Source organism: Benincasa hispida, chromosome 4, assembly GCF_027475165.1.
Source record: "Benincasa hispida cultivar pf3 chromosome 4, pf3_genome.v1.1, whole genome shotgun sequence".
NCBI classification, from domain to species: domain Eukaryota; kingdom Viridiplantae; phylum Streptophyta; class Magnoliopsida; order Cucurbitales; family Cucurbitaceae; genus Benincasa; species Benincasa hispida.
In genome coordinates this window covers 70,177,402-70,201,495 of record NC_143481.1, presented here as the reverse complement: position 1 = coordinate 70,201,495, position 24,094 = coordinate 70,177,402, and the positions used below count along the sequence as shown (strand labels likewise).

At 35.3% G+C, this 24,094-nt stretch overlaps 1 protein-coding gene across 1 annotated transcript in view; it reads right to left on the bottom strand.

The window, feature by feature from the left end:
* Positions 1-6,948, bottom strand: part of SMU1 (transducin family protein / WD-40 repeat family protein) — a 31,416-nt gene extending 24,468 nt beyond the window's left edge. The window contains exons 1-3 of the mRNA XM_039030360.2: positions 6,661-6,948; positions 5,869-6,079; positions 1,564-1,716 (exon numbers count right to left, since the gene is read on the bottom strand). Of these exons, the coding sequence (XP_038886288.2) occupies positions 1,564-1,716; positions 5,869-6,079; positions 6,661-6,689 (393 nt within the window). The 5' untranslated portion in view covers positions 6,690-6,948. The remainder of the gene's footprint in view (positions 1-1,563; positions 1,717-5,868; positions 6,080-6,660) is intronic.
* Positions 6,949-24,094: the final 17,146 nt, after the last annotated feature.

Below are 24,094 nucleotides of genomic sequence, written 5' to 3'. Positions count from 1 at the left end.
CAAAGAAGTAGATGACAATTGGCCACGGCGGAGAAAGATGTCGGTGGTTGATTGGCTGAGATGGCAAAGTGGTTGACGGACAAAGTAGCGACGGCTGAAGGACTCACTAACAATTGCGCAAGTAAAAGACAGTGGGAGGACGTTAAGATCTGAGGCGCTGGACATGGAAGACGAGACCGAGTTGTAGTGGTCGGAGAAGGAAATTAAGGGAAGACGGAGAGTGATTAGAGGCCCTCGTCGGTGGCAAGCAAAGGCGCAAACGGAGATGAAGCTACGAACGGAGTTGAAGCCTAGGGTAGGAAACACGCCATTTTCGTGAAGGAGAAATCATGGGAAGGAAATTTGCTTCACACGTGCGTGGTGAGAGGAAAGAAAATTCTAGAAGCAAGGTGGTTACATTTGGGCGGGGCCTTGTTAGGTTATCCAATAATGGGCCAATTTTAAACGGCTTGGGTGAGGCTCATTCTCCTACAAAAGAAGGAAATGTGAGAGTTTCAAAAGATGGGTTTTTGGCCAGGTTGTTATTTGACCCAGGACTAGACTAGACATGGAATTACAACACCCATGGGATTAACTTAACCCTAGCGACACTATGTAAAGGGTGTTGCTTGGTGCCGATCATCTTTCTTAGGATAAATATTAAGTTCTATGTTAAAAAAAATGCAGCGGAAGATGGTGGGCCAGGCATTAGCAAATAACTTCCGTCGAATTATAGAAGTGGGAGTCGAGTTTCTATGCGGCGGAGAAGAACGGCCAAACAATTGGAGTGTCGGTGTCAGACGGCAGATTCTATTTTTTGGGCTAAATCGAAGTGAAACCATTAAAAGCCCAGTTGCTGCCCACAGGTGAAAAGAACAAAGACCTTTATTCCAAGGAGGTCGTGGTCTGAATTTAGTGTTTTTTTCAATTATTTAAAAAAAAAAAAAAAAAAAAAAAAGAAAGGAGAGAACCCTCCTTTTGTGTTTGTGAGCACACCTTGAGGACAAGGTGTCTTCGAAGGGCGGAGTATTGTAGGACCCCTAGTTATGATTATGTGGAGATAATTAGTGGAATATTGGTATGGGTATTAGAAGGGGCAAATTAGTAAATAGTTAGTAAGTTGGTTAGGTATTTTTAATATAAATAGAAGAAGAGTTGGAGAAATGTATGAAGAATTTGATGGGAATTTCCTTTGGGAAATTGAAGGAGAGAGTAGCCCTCTTGAAAGACTATGATATATTGTAGTTTCATTATTGATATTACAATATAAATCTATCTTTTACTGTTCTTATTTCTTTTTGTGTTCTTGAGAATTTCCTTGTTAGGTGGTATCCTAACATACAACCACTTGAAAAGAAATAGAAATCCTTTGTCTTTTTGGTTGTTACTTGGTAGTTAAAATGATCTCCCCTTTTTCTAACAATAGTATCCCTCTTTTCCCTTTTATCCAATTTAGACATGGGTTCCCCCCATCTTTTATAATTTCATACATCAATGAATTTGTTTCTTATAAAAATAAATAAGTAAATGAACTAGTAACTTGCATGAAAAAAATGTCCATCAGATTCATTAACCAATCCTTACCTCATTAGGATCAAAGTATGTTCGGACTAATAGATGCTCAAGTCGCAGGTATCTTTCAGGTTGCTCCTGCTTCATGACACCCATCACTTGAGTCTGCCTTAGAATAGCACGAGCAGTATCCAATTCACGGAGCTCAATCATTTCTAATACAATCTGGAAAAAGAATTACAAGAAGGTTTCTAATCATGAAATGCATCAAGATTCTCAAACCTGAAGTGAATCATGCATTAAATATTACCGAATCTACTATTCTATCCAAAGTTTATAGTATTTAAGACTCTATCACCAATCTTAAGTACTAAGAGGTTGTGAACTGGAGGAAAGGAGGCAACATACTGGTGATTTCAGAATGTGGAATTTGAGATTTCATTTTTTCCTTCTCGTCTATTTACTAGGTGAAACTCTTTCCTCTGACATTTATCCTCTTAATTTATTATTGAGCATTTCTTCCATCAATGGTATTCTTGTTTCAAATTAAGGAGGAAGAGACTATAAAACCAACAATGTACAAGGAAAATAAAACAGAATTGCCATTGTGAAAATGTATTCTCAAAACCCAATGAAATCAAAACTCTTTCTGCAAACAAAGAGGAGAACAAGGACTTAAGGCTCTAAGCTTTCTGACCTATTGAGGCAATGAAAGACAAGCAGTCAAAACAAATATATTAATATTTTGAGTGTCCCTTTCTAGACTTCCAAGGAAAGGTTTTCTTGGTAGTTGGTTGATCTTCTGCAACCTTTATTTTGATAAAATAATGAAGAATGTACCAGCAAAAAGGAAAACCCAGAACAATGAAAATTTCACAAGCTCTTGCCAAAAGTGAATCATCTTTGTTTCTTATAAACATAATTTACAAAAACAATCAGATAGAAGATAAACCTTAATCGTGCCAACAAGAGAACTTGTTGAATAGAATAGTAGATGATTTTATCCCTAACTCAAATGAACTTAATATTCTAAATCCTGTTATATATATAGGATTCTTATTAAAAAAAATAATGAAATAAATACTCCTACAGAGCCCTCTTTCTTCAAATTTTGAGTTCCAAATATTTTCTAGAATCCCATGTTCAGCTATAATGTTGACACTAACATGGAAGAAGTCTTTTTCAAAGGTAAACCTTAGCCTCCATAGTCCTTGGATAAGTATTTTAAGATCGTGGTTGAAGTGGAAGCTCCGAGGGTTTATAAGCTTGGAAATGGCAATCGAATAGCTTTTTGGCTGGACCCTTGGATAGACTATCTTCCCTTAAATATCAGTTTCCCGAATTTGTTTAGAATAGCCCTCAATCCAAATGGATCAGCATCGGATCATTGGACTACTCCCCTTCCTCTTGGTCCATCTTTTTCAAAAGACTTTTAAAAGAGGAAGAGATTATAGAGTTTCAAAATTTGTTAAGCATTGTCTCTAAGAAGAAAGGATTGCCAAGATATTCGTTTGTGGTCTCTTGAAGCTAGTGGCTCTTTTTCAGTCAAATCACTAGTTAAGTATCTTTATCTGGCTTCCTCTCTTGATCATCTGTTAAAGAATGCTATATGGAAGTCCAAGAGTCCTCAGAGAGTGAATATTACAATGTGGATCATGCTGTTTGGGCTGCTCAATTGCTCTTCTGTTTTACACAAAAAAAAAATTGTCTTCACGCAGCCTATCTCCTAACTGGTGTGTTCTTTGCAAAGCTAAAGGGGAAGACCTTCAACATTTATTCTTTGATTGTTGCTATGCTAGTAACTGTTGGAGATCCCTTTTCGAGTGCTTCAACATTAGCTGGGTTTTTGTAATGACTTTAGAGAGAACGCGCGGCAGATTCTAGTAGGGCCAAAATTCAAGAAAATTCCAAATCTTTTGTGGAATAATACAATGAAAGTGGTACTTGCTGATTTATGGTTTGAAAGAAACCAAAGAGTGTTCCATGACAAGGAAACTCCTTGGTTTGTTCGTTTTGAGGCAGCTCGGCTCAAAGCCTCATTGTGGTGCTCTCTATCTAAGTCCTTTGTGGCATACTCCATACAAGATATTAGCCTGAATTGGAGTGCTTAAATCCACTCGGACAGCTAGGAGATTGAAGCCACTAGCATCTGTTTCTTGGATCTTTTGCTTTACTTTATTTTGATTCTGCTTTTGGTTTAGTTTTAGGGGTTGAATACTGGAATTGTAGTTTTGGAAAGCTTTATGTTCTATGTATTGATCACTTTCAAGAGCTCTTGTAAGTTCTATTTTCTCATGTAATTGTTTGAGTCAAGGTTTACTAGGATGCTCCTTGAGCTTAGTGGATTTGCACTAATTTCTTTTTGGATATGATGAAGGCGCTAAGGGGGTGTCAACCTAGTTGAGATGCCTGGGTGTGCCTGTTGATCCTCAGCTATTCTTTCGTGTGACATTGTACATTGAGTATTAGTCTCATTTCATTTTCTTTATTAAGAGGTTTGTTTGTTCCAAAAAAAAACTATAATGTTGCCACTAAGCCATTTGCCAACCCCTCCATCTACGTTCTCAACCCACTAGGTGTCACAGGGCTAGCATCAAAGTATAATTTTTCGCCTTCCCCATGTGGCGCCAAGGGGTTCTCTCTAGACTCTCCGCCCACGTGCATGGGTTACCAGTCTAGTTTGTCGAGCACCCCTTAGCCAGCCTTCCTCACCACAGCATGGTTCCCTCATATGGTTAGAAACTTTGAGCAGAATCAACCACTTTCCTCGACTCTCCCAAACCTCTCGTTCAGCATGACCCTCAACAACTTCTCTCAAGGCTTACACAAATATCGTTGGATAAGCAAGCAAGCATGCACACACCACAAAGCCACGCAAAGCCAAGCTTTACAAGAAACTCTTCCCAACCTCTATATATAATCTTATAAACAGAAATAGTGTTAAAATGCACGTAACTCTTACATACACATTCCAAGGCACCGACCCAAGGTACAAACCTTAATGGCCTCACACTATGTTTAGCTAAGCCCACTCGGGGCTTCACTCCAACCCCGTTGATGTAGACACCCCTTGATGAACTGCATTCTTCCCACAGGAACTTGACTACACAACCCGTAACCTAAGTCCTTTTATGGAGAACTCTCTTCTCTCATGTAATCCATTCCCCCAACTTAAGAAGACACCACTTACATTCTTCTCCATGTGTAGGAGACATCTCATATCTCCCACCATGTTGTTCCACTATCTTGAAGGCCTCCTTTTATAGGCGCCCTCTCCTAACCACCTCCCACTATTTAGGAGTGTTGAGATGATTGAGGAAGGCCCCTTACTAAATATAGTAGAGCCTAACCACTTCCCCTTTCTTTAGGAGCAAGGTACGACTAATTCTTTCCCAACTTTAGGAACAAGTAATGGGCTTAGTCTTCCTTGACTTTAGGCCCAAGGAATGGATTTAACCTTCCTCCATAATTAAGTCATGTTTTCTTGATCCCCAAATGTAGGAATACTCAACTACCTAGACCTATTCCTTCTCTCACTTGGCCTTCAAGCTTCATTGACTCGTGGAGCAAGTCCCCATCCACAATAAGTGTCCCTTGCATAGTTTCCCACGCCTCTCTATCCACATTAGCCATTTTGTCTTTAAAATGCCATGGAGAGTCGTTAAGCATCCATGCTCGCCCATGTCTGCTCACTACCCTGCACTGTCCTACGCAAGCTGCTGCCTAATGCCCATTCGCACTCACGCTGCCTGGCGTCCATGCACATCCTCTGCATGCGTGTGCACCCCCGCGCACACTGTCTTGTGTGCACGCTGCCTTGTGCCTCCATGCGTGCCTACGCTCATATGCTCGTGTGCACGACATTCATCTGGGCGCACTCCCACCCATGCGAGTGTGTCATCCTACACACTCTACCTTGGTTGTTCGCCCAGCCATGTTCCTCAAGACTTGGGGTCGTAACACTAAGCCACTACATGCTTAAAGATAATTAAATCCATCTATACCGAAAAATCTTTCTCAAGGCATTTGTCAAGTACAAATTTTCTTCCAGCAGCAAAATGAAACATTTTGTCCTAAAGTATAAAATATTAGGGTTTTTTATATATATCCGTGAGTGTCTGGACCAGCTTACGTGCACCTCGACTAATCTCACGAGGCAATCCGCTTGATCCTACAACATTTGGGTGTCAAGAAAACTCGTAGAAAATTAATTCTTGGATAGGTGGCCACAATGGATTGAACCCTTGTCCTCTTGGCCATTTATTGAGACTATGTCTCCTTTTTACTACTAGGCCAACCCAAGATGGTTAAAATATTAAGTTGTTTTGAAACGATTGATGCAATATTTGAATAAATGTACAGTTTGTTTAACTTTACCTGCTCATACAAGTCCTCCAATTTATTTCTTGGAAGCTTAAGTTGAGACACTTGGGGCAATATAGCATCCCAGCGTCCAGAGTTTATATCGGCAACAAAAGTTTCAATGCTGTCTACGGTATTCAAAGAAACCTGACACTCGTTCTGTAACGTCTGGAATGTTTGGTGCAATGAATTTTCTTTACAAAACTGAAGCACGATCTTGATGACACTGAAAGAAAAGCATTATGATCAATGATTGAGGTCCACGTGGAATATATGAATTGCTGCTTAGAGATCACAGCCAACGGTAAGTTGAGTAAATATGACTTCTTTTTTAAGACACAGTAAATATAACTTTCAACTATAAATCACTGGAAACGCATTTACAGTAAAGTTAAAAACGTATGCAAATTGGTTAACAAGTCATAAGAGCTATAACAAACGTGTATATGTAAAATATTAGTAGTGTAAGAGTCATTCTTACTTAAAACCAAAGAACCCCAATATTCTTCAATCTTTAGATATAAACTATATAAAGAAGCAGCTACAGATATGTAAAATGAAGAACCATGGAAAACTAATGAAATTAAGAATGTACAAATAATGCGTACTAAAACGTATTGCAGGCAGTTTGAAAACCTAAGAAACGAAAAAACAGAATAGATAAGTGAAGATAAAATACAAGCAGCTCATAATTAATGCACAAAGTAAGTCATTAATCCCATTTCAATCATCGAAATTTCTGGGTAACCAGTGAGACAGAGATTGGACAAAGAAAAAGCCAAGAGATGAAGGAAAAAGCAAACATACTCCCTAGCTTCGATTTCGAGTGTAGACATGCTGGGCAGGCTCGAGGGCAAAAATCAACCAGAGGAAGACGAGGGAGAGATTAGATTAGGGCTTAATTTTTTTGCCGGGAATAATATTCCAAGTAACGGCTTCAAAATCAAGACTGAACTGAGCTGAGAAGTGAAGAACCTATTATCCAGAATATAGATGTGTGTAGTCTGGTTCGGCCGATAACCCGGACACGAAGCATGTACATGGGCCGAGCCTCTTATCCATTTAAATCATGATCGGTGGGCTACTCGGCTACCTACATAGCCCAGGACCATCGCAATCCTTTTTTTATTGGAGAATTGAGGTGTATGGTAGAATTTGAGGTTTCATACTGAAAAATGGTAAAACTGCTCAGGAATAAAAATTATGACAACTCATATGACATGCATATGGTCACAAATTTCAAAATCCTTTATTTGCCTTTGTTATAAAACTACAAATACCAGGTAATTCCAAAATAGAAAACAGGGTCGATATATAGTAATTGTTGATATTTGTCAAAGACAATTGTCCTCCTAATTTTGTTCATGTAGTTAACATAATCTCTATATTTTATTATTATTTTAGATTCTGTTTAACCAATTTTCGAATTTATCTCACCTTAAAAAAATTTACAAATTTTTCTACCAAATTTATATTTGAAATATCCAAATATTATTAAAACTTCTTTTATCTATATATTTTATTAAATCTCTATATTGTTTTTCATAATTGTATACATACATTTTTAATAAATTAGCGGTATATTTCTCACATTCTTCATAAATTAGTTGTATATGTTATTTTTTATATTATTTTAACTTTTTTTTATTGTTGCTCATACATTGTCATAACTTTTGTTACTTATACAAAGGTTTCATCGATTTAGGTTTTCGTGTGGTTTCTTTAACAAGCTAATGTTTTTGCTATGACTTGATTTGATTTAAAATAAACCAATCTCTTCCTCATTTTTCTCTCCTAATTGATCAAATTAACTATTTGTTTTTATTTGATTTAACTACTTTTTGAAAATATTCAGAATTAATCAATATTGTTTACCACCATTTGGATTTTAATTTATAATAGATTTTATATTATTTTATTCATTTTTTATTATTCTAAATTCGGATTAAAATTTTTATTTTAATTATGATTTTAGAAAATATTTTATATATATTATCATCTAATAAATTGTATATTTCATTTAAATTTCATCATTTTTTGTATTTCTTAATTACATTTTCTTCATTATCATCTTATTATATTATTATATCATTAATTTGAAATAAGTATTCACTTTTGCAACCTTGCTGATTTTGCTATGCCAGTTAGACTTCTTTCATAGGTTTTTGTGGTTGATGAATATTCAAGCAGGCCAAGCCCTTACCCTGTGTTCTCTCCAGGTTGGGTTGGAGGCGAAGACTGACAAATTCATCATTCAGTAGTGGGGTGTTCATAGAAAAGAAGGTGCCGCTTAATGAGTGGTAGGAAAGATGACAATTCAATCTTCAAAAGCTAGTCCTAATAGGCAAACCGAAGGGAAAGAGAATCACCGAGGGGTGTACGTTGAAGCTTATGAAAATGGAATTATGGATACAATGTCATGGTAAATAAACGAATTTGATTTTTCTCCATAAATTATATTTGAATTTATATTTTATTATCAAATTAGATTTTATATAACTACATGTCGAGAATAAACAAAAAAAATTTCTCTCCAATTTACATTTGAATTTATTTTTTATTATCAAATTTGATTTTATTTAACTAACTTTTGATTTATTTATATGTTTGTTACAAATTCAATTGTATCTAAATATTTTATTATTATTATTTTATACATATTGTTATCAAATTAATTTGATCTTTTTTTTCTTTATATTTTCGATGTTTTCAATTTTTCATATACAAACATGTAAAAATAGCTTGTTGAACCTAAAGAAACATATAATGGAAATTAAATTTTAAATGTTTGAAACATGTGGGTGTGTATATATATATTTTTCAGTTTATTATTATTATGATGATGAGGATGATGATGATGATGATCATCATCATCATCATCATAATTATTATTATTTATTAAAAGAAGATAACAGAAAAACCCTAAATCTCGTCTTCTTCATCTTCTTCACTTAGCCGCCCCCAACTCTTTCTTAAATTTCATCATCTTGGCTAGCTTTTAACGACCACCCTCATCAGGTTGCCGATCATTTTTCGTTTGCGCACATGTTTTCTACTTTGAACATCATTTTCAACGATGAAGTTCTGGGATTGATAATGTTTAAAGTTGGCTTTTAAGATCCAATGAGCAAAATATATGAAATGAAGATGATGAGACTCCCTACAACTGGTTTGGTGTCAAACGCAATCATACTTCCAAATGTCACATCGTCATGAAGTTGCAATTCCTTCACAACTTATCAACAACAATTTTGCTGGTAAAATCAACTTTGCTCTTTCTCACCTTGGAGGAAGTCCATTGTTGTATACATCCATAAGTTTCTAATGACCCCCATCGACTACTCGTCATCTTCCTTGCATAAAGAACCATATTGGGTGATTTTCAATTTTGCTTTTGAAATGTTTAGATACTATGTATTGTGGTTCTAGAATGTCTAGGTACAGTGTATTTGTAGTATTCGTGTTGTTTTTGAAGCAGTGTATTCTTGTATTTTCATTTGTACTTAATTTTGTTGTTTAGGGTAGTTTTGTCATTTACTAATTAGTATGTTTTATTATATAAATTAGTTCTGCTACTTTTATAATTTTGAAACTTTTTTGCCATTTTTTCAAATGAAACTTTAAAATTTGTTGTTTCTCTTGTCAGCCCTTTTTTATTATTATTATAGATTCAATTCCTTTTTCAAAACATATTTTCATAAATGTCCATTTTTTTTTTATATTTTCGTATATAAGATTTAATAGATCTTTTAGACTAAAATATCTTGAATATGGTGGAGGATTGAAGAGAGAATATGATATTGGAAACAAAAATTCATATTTACGAAGCACCCCAATGTAGGAGAGAGAAAATATATTTATTTGTTGATATTTTATTCTTTTGTTTAATGTAGGAGAGAGAAAATGCATTTATTGAAAGAATTAAAAAAAAAACATGCGAAGGATCCATAAGCATTCAAATTCACTAATTTTGCCAAAAACTAAAGCATGCTCTTATAAAAAGTGAATTTTTTCAGATCATACCTTTGATGAACTCTCCAAGAAAACGTGTGTACAGCAGTTGTCTTCACTTGATATCACCGTGAACCACCTCAAAGCCTTCCTTACTATGCTCTTGGAGATTTAGGCAGAGTTGTGGGACTCAAGAGCAACTGATAAAAAGAACCGTTTCTTCCAACAGAAGTTTTTTCTCTCAAAATTTTGCATTCATCACTCTCAAATGACTCCAATATTCTTTATATATAGTAGATGAACATGCAAAAAATGGAGTGCATGGCTTGCCACTCATGCTTGTAGAATCAATGTAGAGAGGATAATGGCCTTTGTGTGAGCATGAAGATGAAGGTAATGGAAAAAACTAATTCTCCATTTTGTGCAACATGCAAAATGAATTTTCACTTTTCTTTTAAAACAAAAAATGATTTCAAAATCATTTTAATTGAAAATTGATTTTCTTAAATTAATTTATGGAATTAATTTAATATCAAATATTAAATTAATTTTTGCATAATAATTATCTTTATATATTTAAATCATATTTAAATATATATTCTCTTGTTCCGTTTAATTTGAACGTTTCAAATTAATTTCTCAAGCTACCCTAAAGCTTATCCATTTACGAGCTAGTAGGGGACCTTGCGGACCTACAAATCATGAGCTCCAACAATTCGAGATTAATTGGCTAAACTCATTAGTCCGACATAACCCCCATTTGTTAACTAATGGGACACTCTACTATAGCTCATAGTTGAACTTCCTTCATTGTAGATATATTATGTCCACTTAATAACCATAATCAGTAAGTCGATCCTTCACATGTTGTTCGTAATCACAGCAAGGTCAAAAATACTGTTTTATCCCTGTGACTACATCTTGTTCCTTAAGTTCCTATTGATTCTCTAATGAACAATTCTAATTCATAATCTCTATGAATCAAATCTTTTCTCTATCATGAGAAGGTGGGGCCCTGTTTGTTCAAGATCTGGAGTCAATACTTAAGAGAACAATTTATCTACTAACCCCAAATAGGGCAGGAGTGAATTCCATCTTGCAAGGCTATGTCCCTAATTCATCCGGTCTTATCCCAAAAATGGTAAGCATATTAAGCAATGCTGTTGGACTACTCTCACCATTTGCAGATCAAAGGATAATCCTGAAAAAACAGAAGTTCATAGATAGCTCAAGATTAAGATCGAGTTAACCTAGGTTATATAATAAATGAAATAGTCAGTTTTGACAATAAACGGTTGTTATAAAGAAAAATTACTATTTTCGTGGTCCAGACTATATGCAAACTCATTGCATAGAATGCCCCCACTCTCATGTCTCAACATGAACGATTTGTGGATCACATCGTTTGTAGCACCTTACAACTTTTTGTAACAACTACAGAGTGGGTCGCATCCAATAGTGTTACCAAGATGAGATAACCAATTTCATCCATATACTTGTTAGACCATTTAGGCTATATACTGTCAACTTGATCTTGTTTATGTTACTACATAAAGTTACAGCATTTAGACTATAGCCAAGGATGCGTTTATTAGATTTTCATAATAAGATGCAAAATCAACAAGTCATTATTATTGATAAATTATAATGTTTAACACGAACTGCGAGTTCTAGGACATTCCCAACATTTATTTTATTCATTTTATTTAATTGGAGAGAGAAGATGTGTTTAATAAAATTTTATTTTCTATTTACGTTGGTTTCATATATCAAATTATTAGTTTATCTAGCAGATTCATGGTTATTTTAAATATAACTTATAACATTTTGTTAGGTATTTGAAAATATCTTGACCAATATATGAAATATACCACCGTATATAAATTAGAGTTTGACTTAATGTTTGACATAAATCACAGTATAAACCAATATATGAAATTTATCACGGTATATAAACCACATATTGGCTTAATGTTTGACATAAATCACAATATATATCATAAATTTCATTTACATCACAGTATATATATATCATTTAATTAGTAACAAATCTCAACAAATCAAAATGTGTATATATTATAATACATGAAGTCTAAATAGTAATAATAATAAAAAAAAACTCTCATTTATATCAAATAAATGAACACATTGAAGGAAATCTAAATAGAGATCCATATGAGCGGAAGCGGATCGTTCCAAATCCCATCGAGAAATAACACAAACAATTACAGTCTAAATGGAAACGATTATGCATAAACAGTAAATTACACCATGCTTCTTTAAAAAATTGAACACGGGATAGAGTATGCAAACCTTTGAAGAACTTTTATTCAAGTATTCCTCAATCGTTCAGTAACTTTTTCAACAGCACGAACTCGAACGCAATGATCAGAACACGGTCTCAACGAACGTCTGAATGAACCTTGATCCCAATCAAGTCCAACTCGATCCTCGAATGAAATTATAACACCGCCACAATGGTTACCTTGGTATTTTTGGTGTGAGAATCCAGGAGTTGTGGGCTCTGTATGATTTTGGATTGAGGAAAGCAGGAGGTAGACGATTGAGTAAATGGGAGATGAATGTTGTCTATCGTATAGACGACATACTTGATCGTTTAGAAAGATGAAGCCCATCGTATAGACTTTGCTACTTGATCATGTAGCAATGAGTAAGCAAGTAATTATCGTATAGTAAACTCAAACTCGATCATGTATGCTCTTTATGCTATCGTTTAGTAAAACACTTTTACTTGATAGTCTTTTTGTGAGATTATTCTGAATTAATCATCAACTCTCTGATTTGGTAAACAATTTCCCTTTTATCTCACAATTACCATAAAACTTCCAATAACTTCCCACTCAATTCGGTTATTAGAGAAAAAGAATAATTAATTGTCATATAATTAATATGTTATAAATAAATTTAATAACCAACTTATCGTATTATATTTATAACCTATAGTTTTAATATTTCATCATATGAAACATATAAATCGTAGTTCTTTTTCTATTTTATGGTATTTAATATAAACCATATTTATATTAATTCCTCCAATTAATGTATATAATGTATCATATCAATTATATCACATATAATTGATTTTTCTTTTGTTAATTTGAATACTTCAAATTAACCCAAAAATCTGATTCTCAACTTGAACCCATTGAGCTACCAAGGGGACCTCATGAACCTGTAACTCGAAGCGCCAATAGTATTTAAATAACTAATTAAACTATTTAATCACGAGATCCACCATCCGTTAACTGTTGGTCACTCCACTAAAAACCGACAGCTGCACTTTTCGCACTACGGATATATTTCTATGTCCATATGACCAATCAACAGTGTGATGACCCTTCACAAATCGCTCGTAAGTACAACTGGGCCAATTCACCGTTTTGCCCCGTGTAGTTACATCTAACTCCTTAAGTACCATTGATTCATCTAATGAACAATACGTCATAGTCCCACTATGACCGAGTCCTCTTTTCCTAATAGAGGGTGTGGCCACTATGTTCAAGACCTGGAATCAGCCCTTAAGGGAGCAATTTATCTGTTTACCCCTGCATCGGGGAAGGAGTGAACTCCGTCTCGTGAAACTGAGTTCCCAGCTTCCCAATCAGACGAATCCCCAAAACGATAGGTTTGTTGAGTTGGCAATCTGGCCACTCTCACCCGTATAAATCAAAGGACCACCTTCATGAACAGGAGTTCCCAACTTACTCAGGATTTAGGTCATGTCACCTATGGTCATCCTAGTGAAATGTGAGTCTCTATTATCAACGGTGTTATATAAAGAGACTAATTATTTTGTGGTTCGGTCTTATATAGACTCTTTGTATAGGATACCCCGCTCACATGTCTCCACATGAATGGTCAAGATTGGACCATTTGTAACACTTTACAATACTTGTAACATCTACAAAGCGGGCCATTCCGTAGTGTCAACAGGATAAGGTATCCCTCCTTTATCCATCTACTACAAACCATTTAGGTTATTACTTAAGGCATGGTCCACTTGTATGTCTCCATATACTTGCTTAAGTTACAGAAGTAACCATGTATCTTAGTTTATTGGATTGAGTAAATGCTTATAAAATAAATTTATTTTATTAATAACAATATGTTCACAAAGTATATACAAACTATGAGACTATCAGGAGAATTAAGGCGTCAATCCCAACATATATATATCACAATATACATCAAATTTTCTATAAAAGCTACAAAAAAAAAAAGTGCACATATCATAGTGTTTATATATATGTGTGTGTGAGAGTTTTGAGAGAGAAATTGAAAAATATGGAAAGTTGTAGGTATTTGAAAATATTATGACTTAATATATTTTTCCAAAAAAAACGCGCCTCATTTAAAATTCTTTTTCTCTTTCCTATTTTAAAAAATGTATAATTAATCTATTGTCTAGAACTAAATGGTAATTTGGTCATAATTTTATGGTCTTTTTTTAAGAAAGTTAGACATGATTGTAAATAAAATAAAATAAAAAACTGAATACTAATGAAATATAGGCCCCTTATTAGGGCTTCATGTGTAGAAAGCTCAATATCCTAATACTTCATAACTAGATTTTAGCAACATTTTAAGACATTTTTAACTTTTTAACACTTTCATCTTTTAATTCTCTAATATTTTAAAATAAAAAATTATATCATTTTATAGATTTACTATTAATTATATTTGGATTTTCATTAGTTACATTATCTATGGCTAATAAATTTTCAAAATATTTAATTATTTGCTTATTAACACCACGCTTAAGTTAATTTTGTTCGTACTAATTGTTAATTAATTTAACGTATTATATTTCAAATTAATGTTTCTTTCATTCTATAAGATTTTATATTTTATTTGATACATTCCTAGAAGAAAATCGATCATCTCTCTATTAAGATCCAAGTATATCTCAATTATACTAGTCTCGAGTATATGTCAAATATACCAATAATATATTAAAAAATGTACACATACATCATATATACCATGATTTATTTTTTTAATATGTTTACAAATATATTGGACAATGTAAATATACATTGCATATATTGATTGGTATATAAGACGATATGTTGTACAAATTATCTTGTTCACGCACTTATCAAATGTACCCAAATTTTTTTTCATCAGAAGCTTCTTGCCAATTATTGCGTTTATTTACGAGGGGGATCTTTTTTTAGATTTGTTGAGAAACTTTCCTTACTTGTATAGGTTTTCTAAGAAAACTGTTATGTGTTCATAATTATAAGAAATTCCTCTTACATGTTTCATTTGGTATATACATACATACGTACTTACATGCATTCATAATGGTAAGAAACTTCTCTTACATGCTTCCTTTGGTGTGTGAGTGTGTGGGTGTGTGTGTGTATATATATATGTATATATATAACTTCTCTTATATGTTTCCTTTAGTATATACATACATACATATCTCATCCTCTTTCTCTTCCTCTTCCTCCTCCTTGCCACACCATAAGTTGAGAAATTACGTATTCTATAAACACGAACAAAAGAAATTTATTAAAAAAAAAACAAACAAACAAAACAGACAAACAAACAAATAGGTCCAAATTCGCACCCGCCAACGATAGTAGTCACCTAACGAATAAGAACTCTTAAGGGGTATTTGGGGTGAAAAGATGAGATGAATTAAGATATGAACTCAACTCGTTGTTTGGGAGGCCAACTTTGTATGTGGTCACATTTTATACCATGTTCACCAGCAGTGTACTTCACCCTCATCACCACCGATACCTCATTACTCAACTCTCGCAACCACCTCCGATGACCAATTTTGGCAATCACCTCCAACGGCCAACTCCGACAACCACCTTTGACAGCCATCTTCGGCGATTACTACTTGCGACTAACTCCGGCAACATTCAACAACCACTGTTGATGCCAACTTGCCGACACCTCTGAAGGTGACCACTCCACCAACTCCAACGACCATTATTTAAATAAATTTGGGTTTTGTTGACATGTGCGTTTTTGTTTTGTCGACGCTCGTGATGTAAAACCGCCAATAAAACCTTAATTTAAAGCTTAAAAACAACTATTAATTTAAAAATTCACATAAGACATCAATAAAGCATTTATATTTAAGTTGATGCACAAAATTGTCAATAAAAACATCTTTGTTGAAACAAAAGTACGTAAGATTTGTCAAAATGTTGAATTCTTAATTTTTTTTAGTTCATAGCATTTTATAGTCGTTCTTACAGTAATTTATTTCTTTTAAAACAATTTTAAATAAAATCGATTCTAACAATTAATTTTAAATAAAATTAATTTTAATAATTCAATTTGAAACTAAATTAATTTTAAAGAATTAATTAAACAATTTAATTTAATATAAAATATTAAATTAATAAAGTACCAATCCCGAACATGAATCCGCATTCATGTGTACAATATTTAAACCAAATTTAAATATTTCAAACTCTCCAATTTTGTTTAATTCAACAATTAAACTACGTTAATTATATCGCATATAATTAACTCTTATTCCCTTAAACTGAATTTGAACGTTTCAAATTCTCTCATCACACTATCCTAAGGTTTAGTCCGATATGAGCTAGCAGAGAGACCTAATGGACCTACAGATCATGAGCTTCAATGATCCGAGTTTAATCGGCTAAAATCTTTAACCTAATTAACACACATTCGTTAACTACTAGGACACTCTACTAAAGCCCAATATTTGCACTCTCCTCACTGTAGATATATTTCTTGTTGGGGTTGGTGCCCTAAATCTCGTAGGATCCTATAGTTTGTAATCGTATTGTACAAACATCTTATTTATCTAATAAAATATGTGATGTTTTATTTGACTCTTAGTCGCATTAAACCCACAAACCAATAAACTAACATCAAAGTTTATCTTATAGCTTAAACATGTATGTAGAGACATACGAGTGGATCATGTTTAAGTGATAACCTAAATGATCTATAGTAGATGGATAATATTGGATACCTTATTCTAATGATACTACAAGCACAACCTGTTTTCTAGATGTTCAATTGTTGTAAAGTGCTACAAATGATATGATCCCGATCATTTATGTAGAGACATGTGTGTGGGGTTATTCTATACAAAAGAGTTTGTATAAGATCGGAATACGAAATTTTTAGTCTTATTATATAACGTCGTTCATAATAGAGACTTACATTTCACTAGGTAACATGACCTGAATTGACTTGAATCATGAGTGAGTTGTGAACTTCTGCCCATGAAGGCAGTCCTTTGATTTGTATGGGTGAGAGTGGCCAGATCGCCGACTCAACAAGCCTACCATTTTGGGGATTCGTCTGATTGGGGAGCTAGGAACATACCTACACAACAAGGAATGCAGTCGGGGTAAATAGATAAATTGCTCCTTTAAGGGCTGATTTTGGGGTTTGAACAATGTGGCACCATACCCCCTCCTTGTCTGATAGGGGTTTTGGTCATAGTTGGACTATGATTTATTGTTCATTAGAGAGATCAGTGATACTTAAGGAGTTAAATATAACTACAGGACAAAATAGTAATTTGGCCCAACTGTACTTATGAGCAATTTGTGAAGAGTCATTGTATTGTTGATTGGTTATATCCAATAGACACAGAAATATATCCGTAGTGCGAAGAGTGCAATTATTGGTATTTAGTAGAGTGTCCGACAATTAACAAATGATGCATATTTTAATTAAAGAGTTTAATTAATTATTCTTGTACAGTTACAGCTTCAAGCTATAGGTCCATGAGGTCCTCTCTGTAGTTCAACGAGAATTAATACAATATTTGTATTAATTTGAATTGTTCAAATTAATTGAGGGAATTAATTATATGTGATATAATTAATTTACTCTAATTATATATGATATAATTACTATAATGTATTTGATACATTATAATATAAAGTATATATGAGAGGAAATAAATATTTTAATATGTTTCAAATATTAATTATGTGAATTGGATTCATATAATTAAATTTAAGATAAATGGGATTTGTATTAAATGTCGTTTTTAGGAGAACATAAACTATAGATTATATTGTATTCGATACAATACATAAACTATAGGTTATATTATATTTGATACAATATAGAAACAATAGGTTATATATGTATATTAATATAACATATAGTTTGATATATATTATATAGTAAGGTAGTTATCATATAAATATATATTAAATTATTTATTAAATAAACTATTTTATTTTATTTTAATTTATTTTAAAATCATTTTGGGAGGGAGTTGAACAACTCCCCTCTTTTCTCTTTAATACATGTTAGTGAGGTTGGGATTTTGGATTCCTTCATCTGGTTTCTTCACAGAGAACAACAAACACATAAACATTCTGTGATTTTCTCAATCTTCCTCTCATATCTTCTCTCTTAAAATTCTCTTTCTTCCAAAATAATCAAAGCCCACACCTCTTGGATTCTCATCTAGAGACTACAATGGCAACATCGTGATGGTGTCCTTTTCGGTTCGAGGGATTTTACTTGAAGAACGATTCTTCAAAGATAAGGATTTATGAAACTCAATTTACTATTCTGTATTTTTTGTTTTAAGCATGTTGTAAATTATCTCTTAAAAGCACAATCTATATGTTTGTTTTTGTTGTAAAATTTATGTTTTGTAAATTTTAAGTTTGGGTTCGATCCCGTGTTCTACTCAAGGACCTTCAATAGTTTCCTTCATTTCTGTCTACTTGATTTAACAATGACTAGTAAGTCAATGATTCACAAGTTGTTCGTAATTACAATTAGGTCAAATTACCATTTTACCCTTATAATTACATCTTGTTCCTTAAGTCCCACTGACCCTCTAATGAACAGTTGGTTTGTGGTCCAACCACCAAACCGAGTTCTCAGCCCAATGAGAGGGCGGAGTCCCTCGTTCAAGTCCCGGAGTCAGAACTTAAGAGAATAACCTATCTACTGTCCCTAAAATCGAGTAGGAGTAAATTACATCTTGTAAGACTATGTCCCCAGCTATCTACCCGGTCTTACCTCTAAAATGGGAGGCTTATTAAGTTGACGATGTTGAGTCACTCTCACCCATGCAGATTAAAGGATAATCTCGAATTAACAGGGGTTCATAGTTAGCTCAAGATTAAGATCAAGTTACCTAGGTCATAAAATTGAAATAGTCAACCTTATCAGTAAACAGTGTCATAAAGTAAAAGTGACTATTTCGTAGTCCAGTCTTATGCAAACTCATTGCATAAGATGCATCCTGTCACACCCCGCCCCGAGCCCGAGGAGAGGTGTGAGGGACCGTAGATACCACCCTTTTGTGATACCTACTGCCTAACTCTTCCTTACTACATTAAGTAAACTTTAAGTCAAGGAGATAAACAACAATTGATAAAGTAGGCCCATTTTATTACAACAATGTAATGTTTATACAACTCCAAGACTTAACTACAAAGTTTACATCAATAACTCTAAAACCCTGGAAGTGTAACTGTGGCTTGTGGCAGACCTTGACCTTAGCAGCACCCTAGAACTCCACCATTTTATTACAACAATGTAATGTTTATACAACTCCAAGACTTAATTACAAAGTTTACATCAATAACTCTAAAACCCCAAAAGTGTAACTGTGGCTTGTGGCAGACCTTGACCTTAGCAGCACCCTGGAACTCCTCACCTTTCATTATCTGAGAAGAAAAACATGAAAGAAAAGAATGAGCTTCACAAATCTCAGTGAGTGGTAAGCAACTTCTAGAGTCTATTTCAACTCATAATAACAAGCATATCACAAATACGAGGTTAATACTTAAACCCCAGCTTTGAATGAGTCTGTTCTCAACTTTTATCTACACTTACGGTAGATAGTAAAGGATCTCATACCGAGAGTTCCATGAGCATATTCAGATCGCTCCAATTTCACAGTGACCGAAATACAAATGATATACATTCAACACATGCAGTTATGCAAATAAATCTAATTAGGCATGCTTAGAACAAGATAAATAATGGGGAAAAGGTTCCATACTAGTTGAAGACTATCTTCGAACTTCAGAACCCCAACACAACGGATCCCTCCAACAGATTTGCCAACACCCGACGGGAACGTCGACTGTAACAACACAATCAACACGAACACGAACGTCGCAACGGGGACAACACCACCACTAATGAGCCCTGGATATTCTCAGAGTGAAAACCCAAAGGGTAGGCTTTGGTGAATTTGGTAGAGGACGGAGGACAAACGAGTCGTGTAGACGATAAGCAAGTGGGAGAGAAAATAGTGCTATTGCATAGCAGATAATTGCATAGAGGAGCTACACGATTGTGTAGGAAATACTGAATGATCATTTAGGAAAAATGTATACGATCATTTAGATAAATCGCGAGGTAGATGATCGTTTAGATGGAGAAGCAACTATCGTATAGGCTCTCGGGCGATCGTTTCACGAAATCTTTTGGGCGGTAGAAAAAATATTGAATGCATTATTCAAAATGGAAACCTTTTTCATTTTTAACCCATCGATTACCATAACCAACGTTGCACACTTCCCACGTCCGAACGTGAAAAAAAATGGTTAATTATCATATAATTAATTAATTAATATAATCATATTATATTTATATCCTATAGTTTGATATCACATATCTACTACAGTATTTTCTCCTTTACTTGATATAAATCATATTTACATCTAATTTCCTCCAAAATAATGTATCTCATACATTTAGCCAATTATATCACATATATTTGAACTTCCTTTTGTCAATTTGAACATTTCAAATCAACCCAAACACTGGTTCTCGACTTTATCCAAGCTACCCAGGGGACCTAATAAACCCGTGGCTCGAAGCTCTAATGGTACGTGAATAGCTGATTAAACTCTTTAGCCACGAGATCCACCATCCGTTAACTGTCAGCGATTCCACTAAAGACCAACAACTGAACTCTTCTTACCACAAATATATTTTTGTGTCCATTGGATATAACCAATCATGAGTACGATGACCCTTCACAGATGCTCGTAAGTACAGTTGGGCCAATTTACCGTTTTGCCTCTGTAGTTACATCTCACTCCTTAAGTACCACTGATTCCTTTAATGAATAATACAACATAGTCTAACTATGTATGAACACCTCTCGGGCCAAGAGAAGGTGTGTGGCGCCACATCGTTCAAGCCCCGAAATCAGCCCTTAAGGGAGCCATCTATCTACTTACCCCTGCTTTGAGGAAGGAGTGAATTCCATATTGTGTAGTTGAGTTTCCAGCTCCCAAATCAGACGAATCCCCAAAATTGTAGGTTTGAATCGGCGACCTGGCCACTCGCACCCATACAAATCAAAGAACTGCCTTCAATGGCAGGAGTTCCCAACTCACTCAGGATTGAGGTCATGTTACCTATAGTCATCCTAGTAAAGTGAAGTCTCTGTCATGAATTGTGTTATATAACGAGACGTTAACACGTCTTGGTTAGGTCTTATACAAACTCTTTGTATAGGACGCCCTCGCTCGCATGTCCTCAACACGAACGATCAGGATCAGACCATCTGTGACAAGTCATAACACTTGTAACCATTCCACAAAGCGGACTGTGTCCGTAGCATTACCAAGATAAGATTTCCCTCCTTTATCAATTTACTACAGACCATTTTGGTTATCACTCAAGACATGATCCACTTGTATGTCACCATATACATGCTTGAGTCACATACAGATAACCAGGGATTTTATGTTTATTTGTTTGTGGTAAAGTAAATAAAACAATTAACAGAGAAAAATACAAGATGTGAAGTAAATATCATATATTAACAACACAAGTGTTCGTACATACTGTTTACAAACTATAGGACATGAGACTTTAGGGCATCAACCTCAACAATCTCCCACTCGTCCTAAAGCGAAATGGGGTGTACAAAAAACTTAGTACAAAACAATAAACTAGGGCATAAAAGCCCAGTACAAGAAAATATCCCACTTGCCCTAGTTCAGCCGCGGGCGATCCTGTAGACCTATGCTCCGTAGGTGACCCTCGAACACTGTAGCTGTGAGAACCTTCGTAAACGGGTCAGCAACATTGTGCTCCGAAGCAATCTGCGTGACTATCACGTCCCCTTGATGCACTATCTCGCGAATCAGATATACTTCTGCTCTATGTGTTTTCCGCGCTGGTGACTCCTTGACTCCTTGGAGTCCGCCACTGCCCCACTATTATCATAACAGAGGGTAATCTGCCTAGACATATCTGGAACAACTTCCAGGTTTGTCAAGAACTTCCTGAGCCAAACAGCCTCCTTAGCAGCTTCGCAAGCCGCTACATACTCCGCATCCATAGTGGAGTCGGTGATGCACCTCTGCTTATTGCTTTGCCACACTACAGCTTTTCTGTTAAGAGTAAAGACTGACCCTGATGTGGACTTGCGAGAGTCCTTATTAGTTTGAAAGTCAATATCCATTTATCCTGTAAGGATCAAATCCGTCAAACAATACACGAGCATGTAGTCCCTCGTTCTCTGAAGATACTTGAGGATGTTCTTCACTGCAGTCTAGTGACCTTGACCTGGGTTAGACTGATACTTATTGACTATGCCCACAACGTAGCAGATGTCTGGACGAGTACAGAGCATCGCATACATCAAATTGCCAACGACAGACGCATATGGGACTCGTCTCATCTCCTCAACCTCTTGAGGTGTCTTAAGTCCTTCTTGAAGTCCTGCATCAAGTACTTGAGCAACATCTTGTTAATATACGATGCCTGAGACAGTACTAGCACTTTATTCTTACGATCCCGAAAGATCTGTATACCTAGAACAAACTAAGCCTCTCCCAAATCTTTCATTTGGAAATGGGTCGCTAGCCAGTTCTTAATTGCAGTCAGTAGACCTACATCATTCCTAATGAGTAGGATATCGTCTACGTACAACACTAAGAAGACTACTGAAGGGTTGATGATCTTCTTGTAGACACAAGGTTCATCAACGTTTTGGTCAAAGCCATATGACTTGATCGTAGTATCAAATCGTATGTTCCAAGATCGAGACGCCTATTTCAGTTTATAAATGGACCGATTCAGTTTGCAAACTTTTTGCTCTTGACCTTGGGCTATGAATCCCTCGGGCTGCACCATATAAATGGTCTTTTCAAGATTGCCATTCAGAAAGGCCGTTTTGACGTCCTTTACCAGATCTTATAATTATAATAAGCTGCAATGGACATAAGGATGCGTATCGACTTTAACATGGCAACAGGCGAGAAAGTCTCCTCATAGTTGACTCCCTCTACCTGGGTATAACCCTTTGCCATAAGTCAAGCCTTGAAGGTTTGTACCTTCCCATCAACACCCTGTTTGCACTTGTAGATCCATTTACAACCTATAGGGCGAACCCCATCAGGCTGATCTACATGATCCCATACTGAGTTGAAGTACATCAACTCCATCTTGATATCCATGGCTTTGACCCATTCATCCCGATCAACATCTTCCATTTCCTTCTTATAAGACAACGGATCCTCAACGTCGCCATCTGCTACCATAGCAAGGTTTTCCGTGAAACCCAGATAGCGAACGGGTGGGTTCGTAACCCTCCCACTACGTCGAGGTTCCCTCAACTCTTGAGGTGGAACCGATCTGTTGGATGAACTCCCATCAACAACTCTTGTTGATGTAGCAGGCTCTTCAACAACTCTTGTTAAAGTTTCAGTAGTTTCATTGGAAAGCTCACATAACATGACTTTGCTTCGTGGACTGTGCTCTCTTATATGATCCTTTTCTAGGAAAGTAGCATTTGTTGAAACAAACACCTTATTTTCCGTCGGATCATAAAAATAACCCCCTCGTTTCCCTTTGGGGTAGCCTACAAAGAGGCACAATCTCGACCATGGTTCCAACTTCTTGGGATTAGCCTCAAGCATATTTTCAGGGCAACCCCAAATGCGGAAGTGACGTAAACTAGCTTTACGCCTGTTCCACAACTTCAGAGGTGTTTTTGCAACATCTTGGAGGGAATACAGTTGAGTATGTACACCGTAGTCTCCACTACGAGACCCCAAAACGAGTCCGGTAAGGAAGTATAACTCATCATCGAGCGAACCATGTCTAACTAAGTCCTATATTTCCTCTCCGCTACACCATTCTGCTGAGGTGTACTTGGCGCTGAGAGTTGGAAAACGATTCCATGTTCTATCAAATAGTTTTGGAATGCGGAGTCCAAAAACTCTCCACCTTGATCAGATCGAAGTGTTTTAATCCATGTATCTAATGCGTTTTCAGCCTTGTACTCTTTGAACTTTTCAAAGGA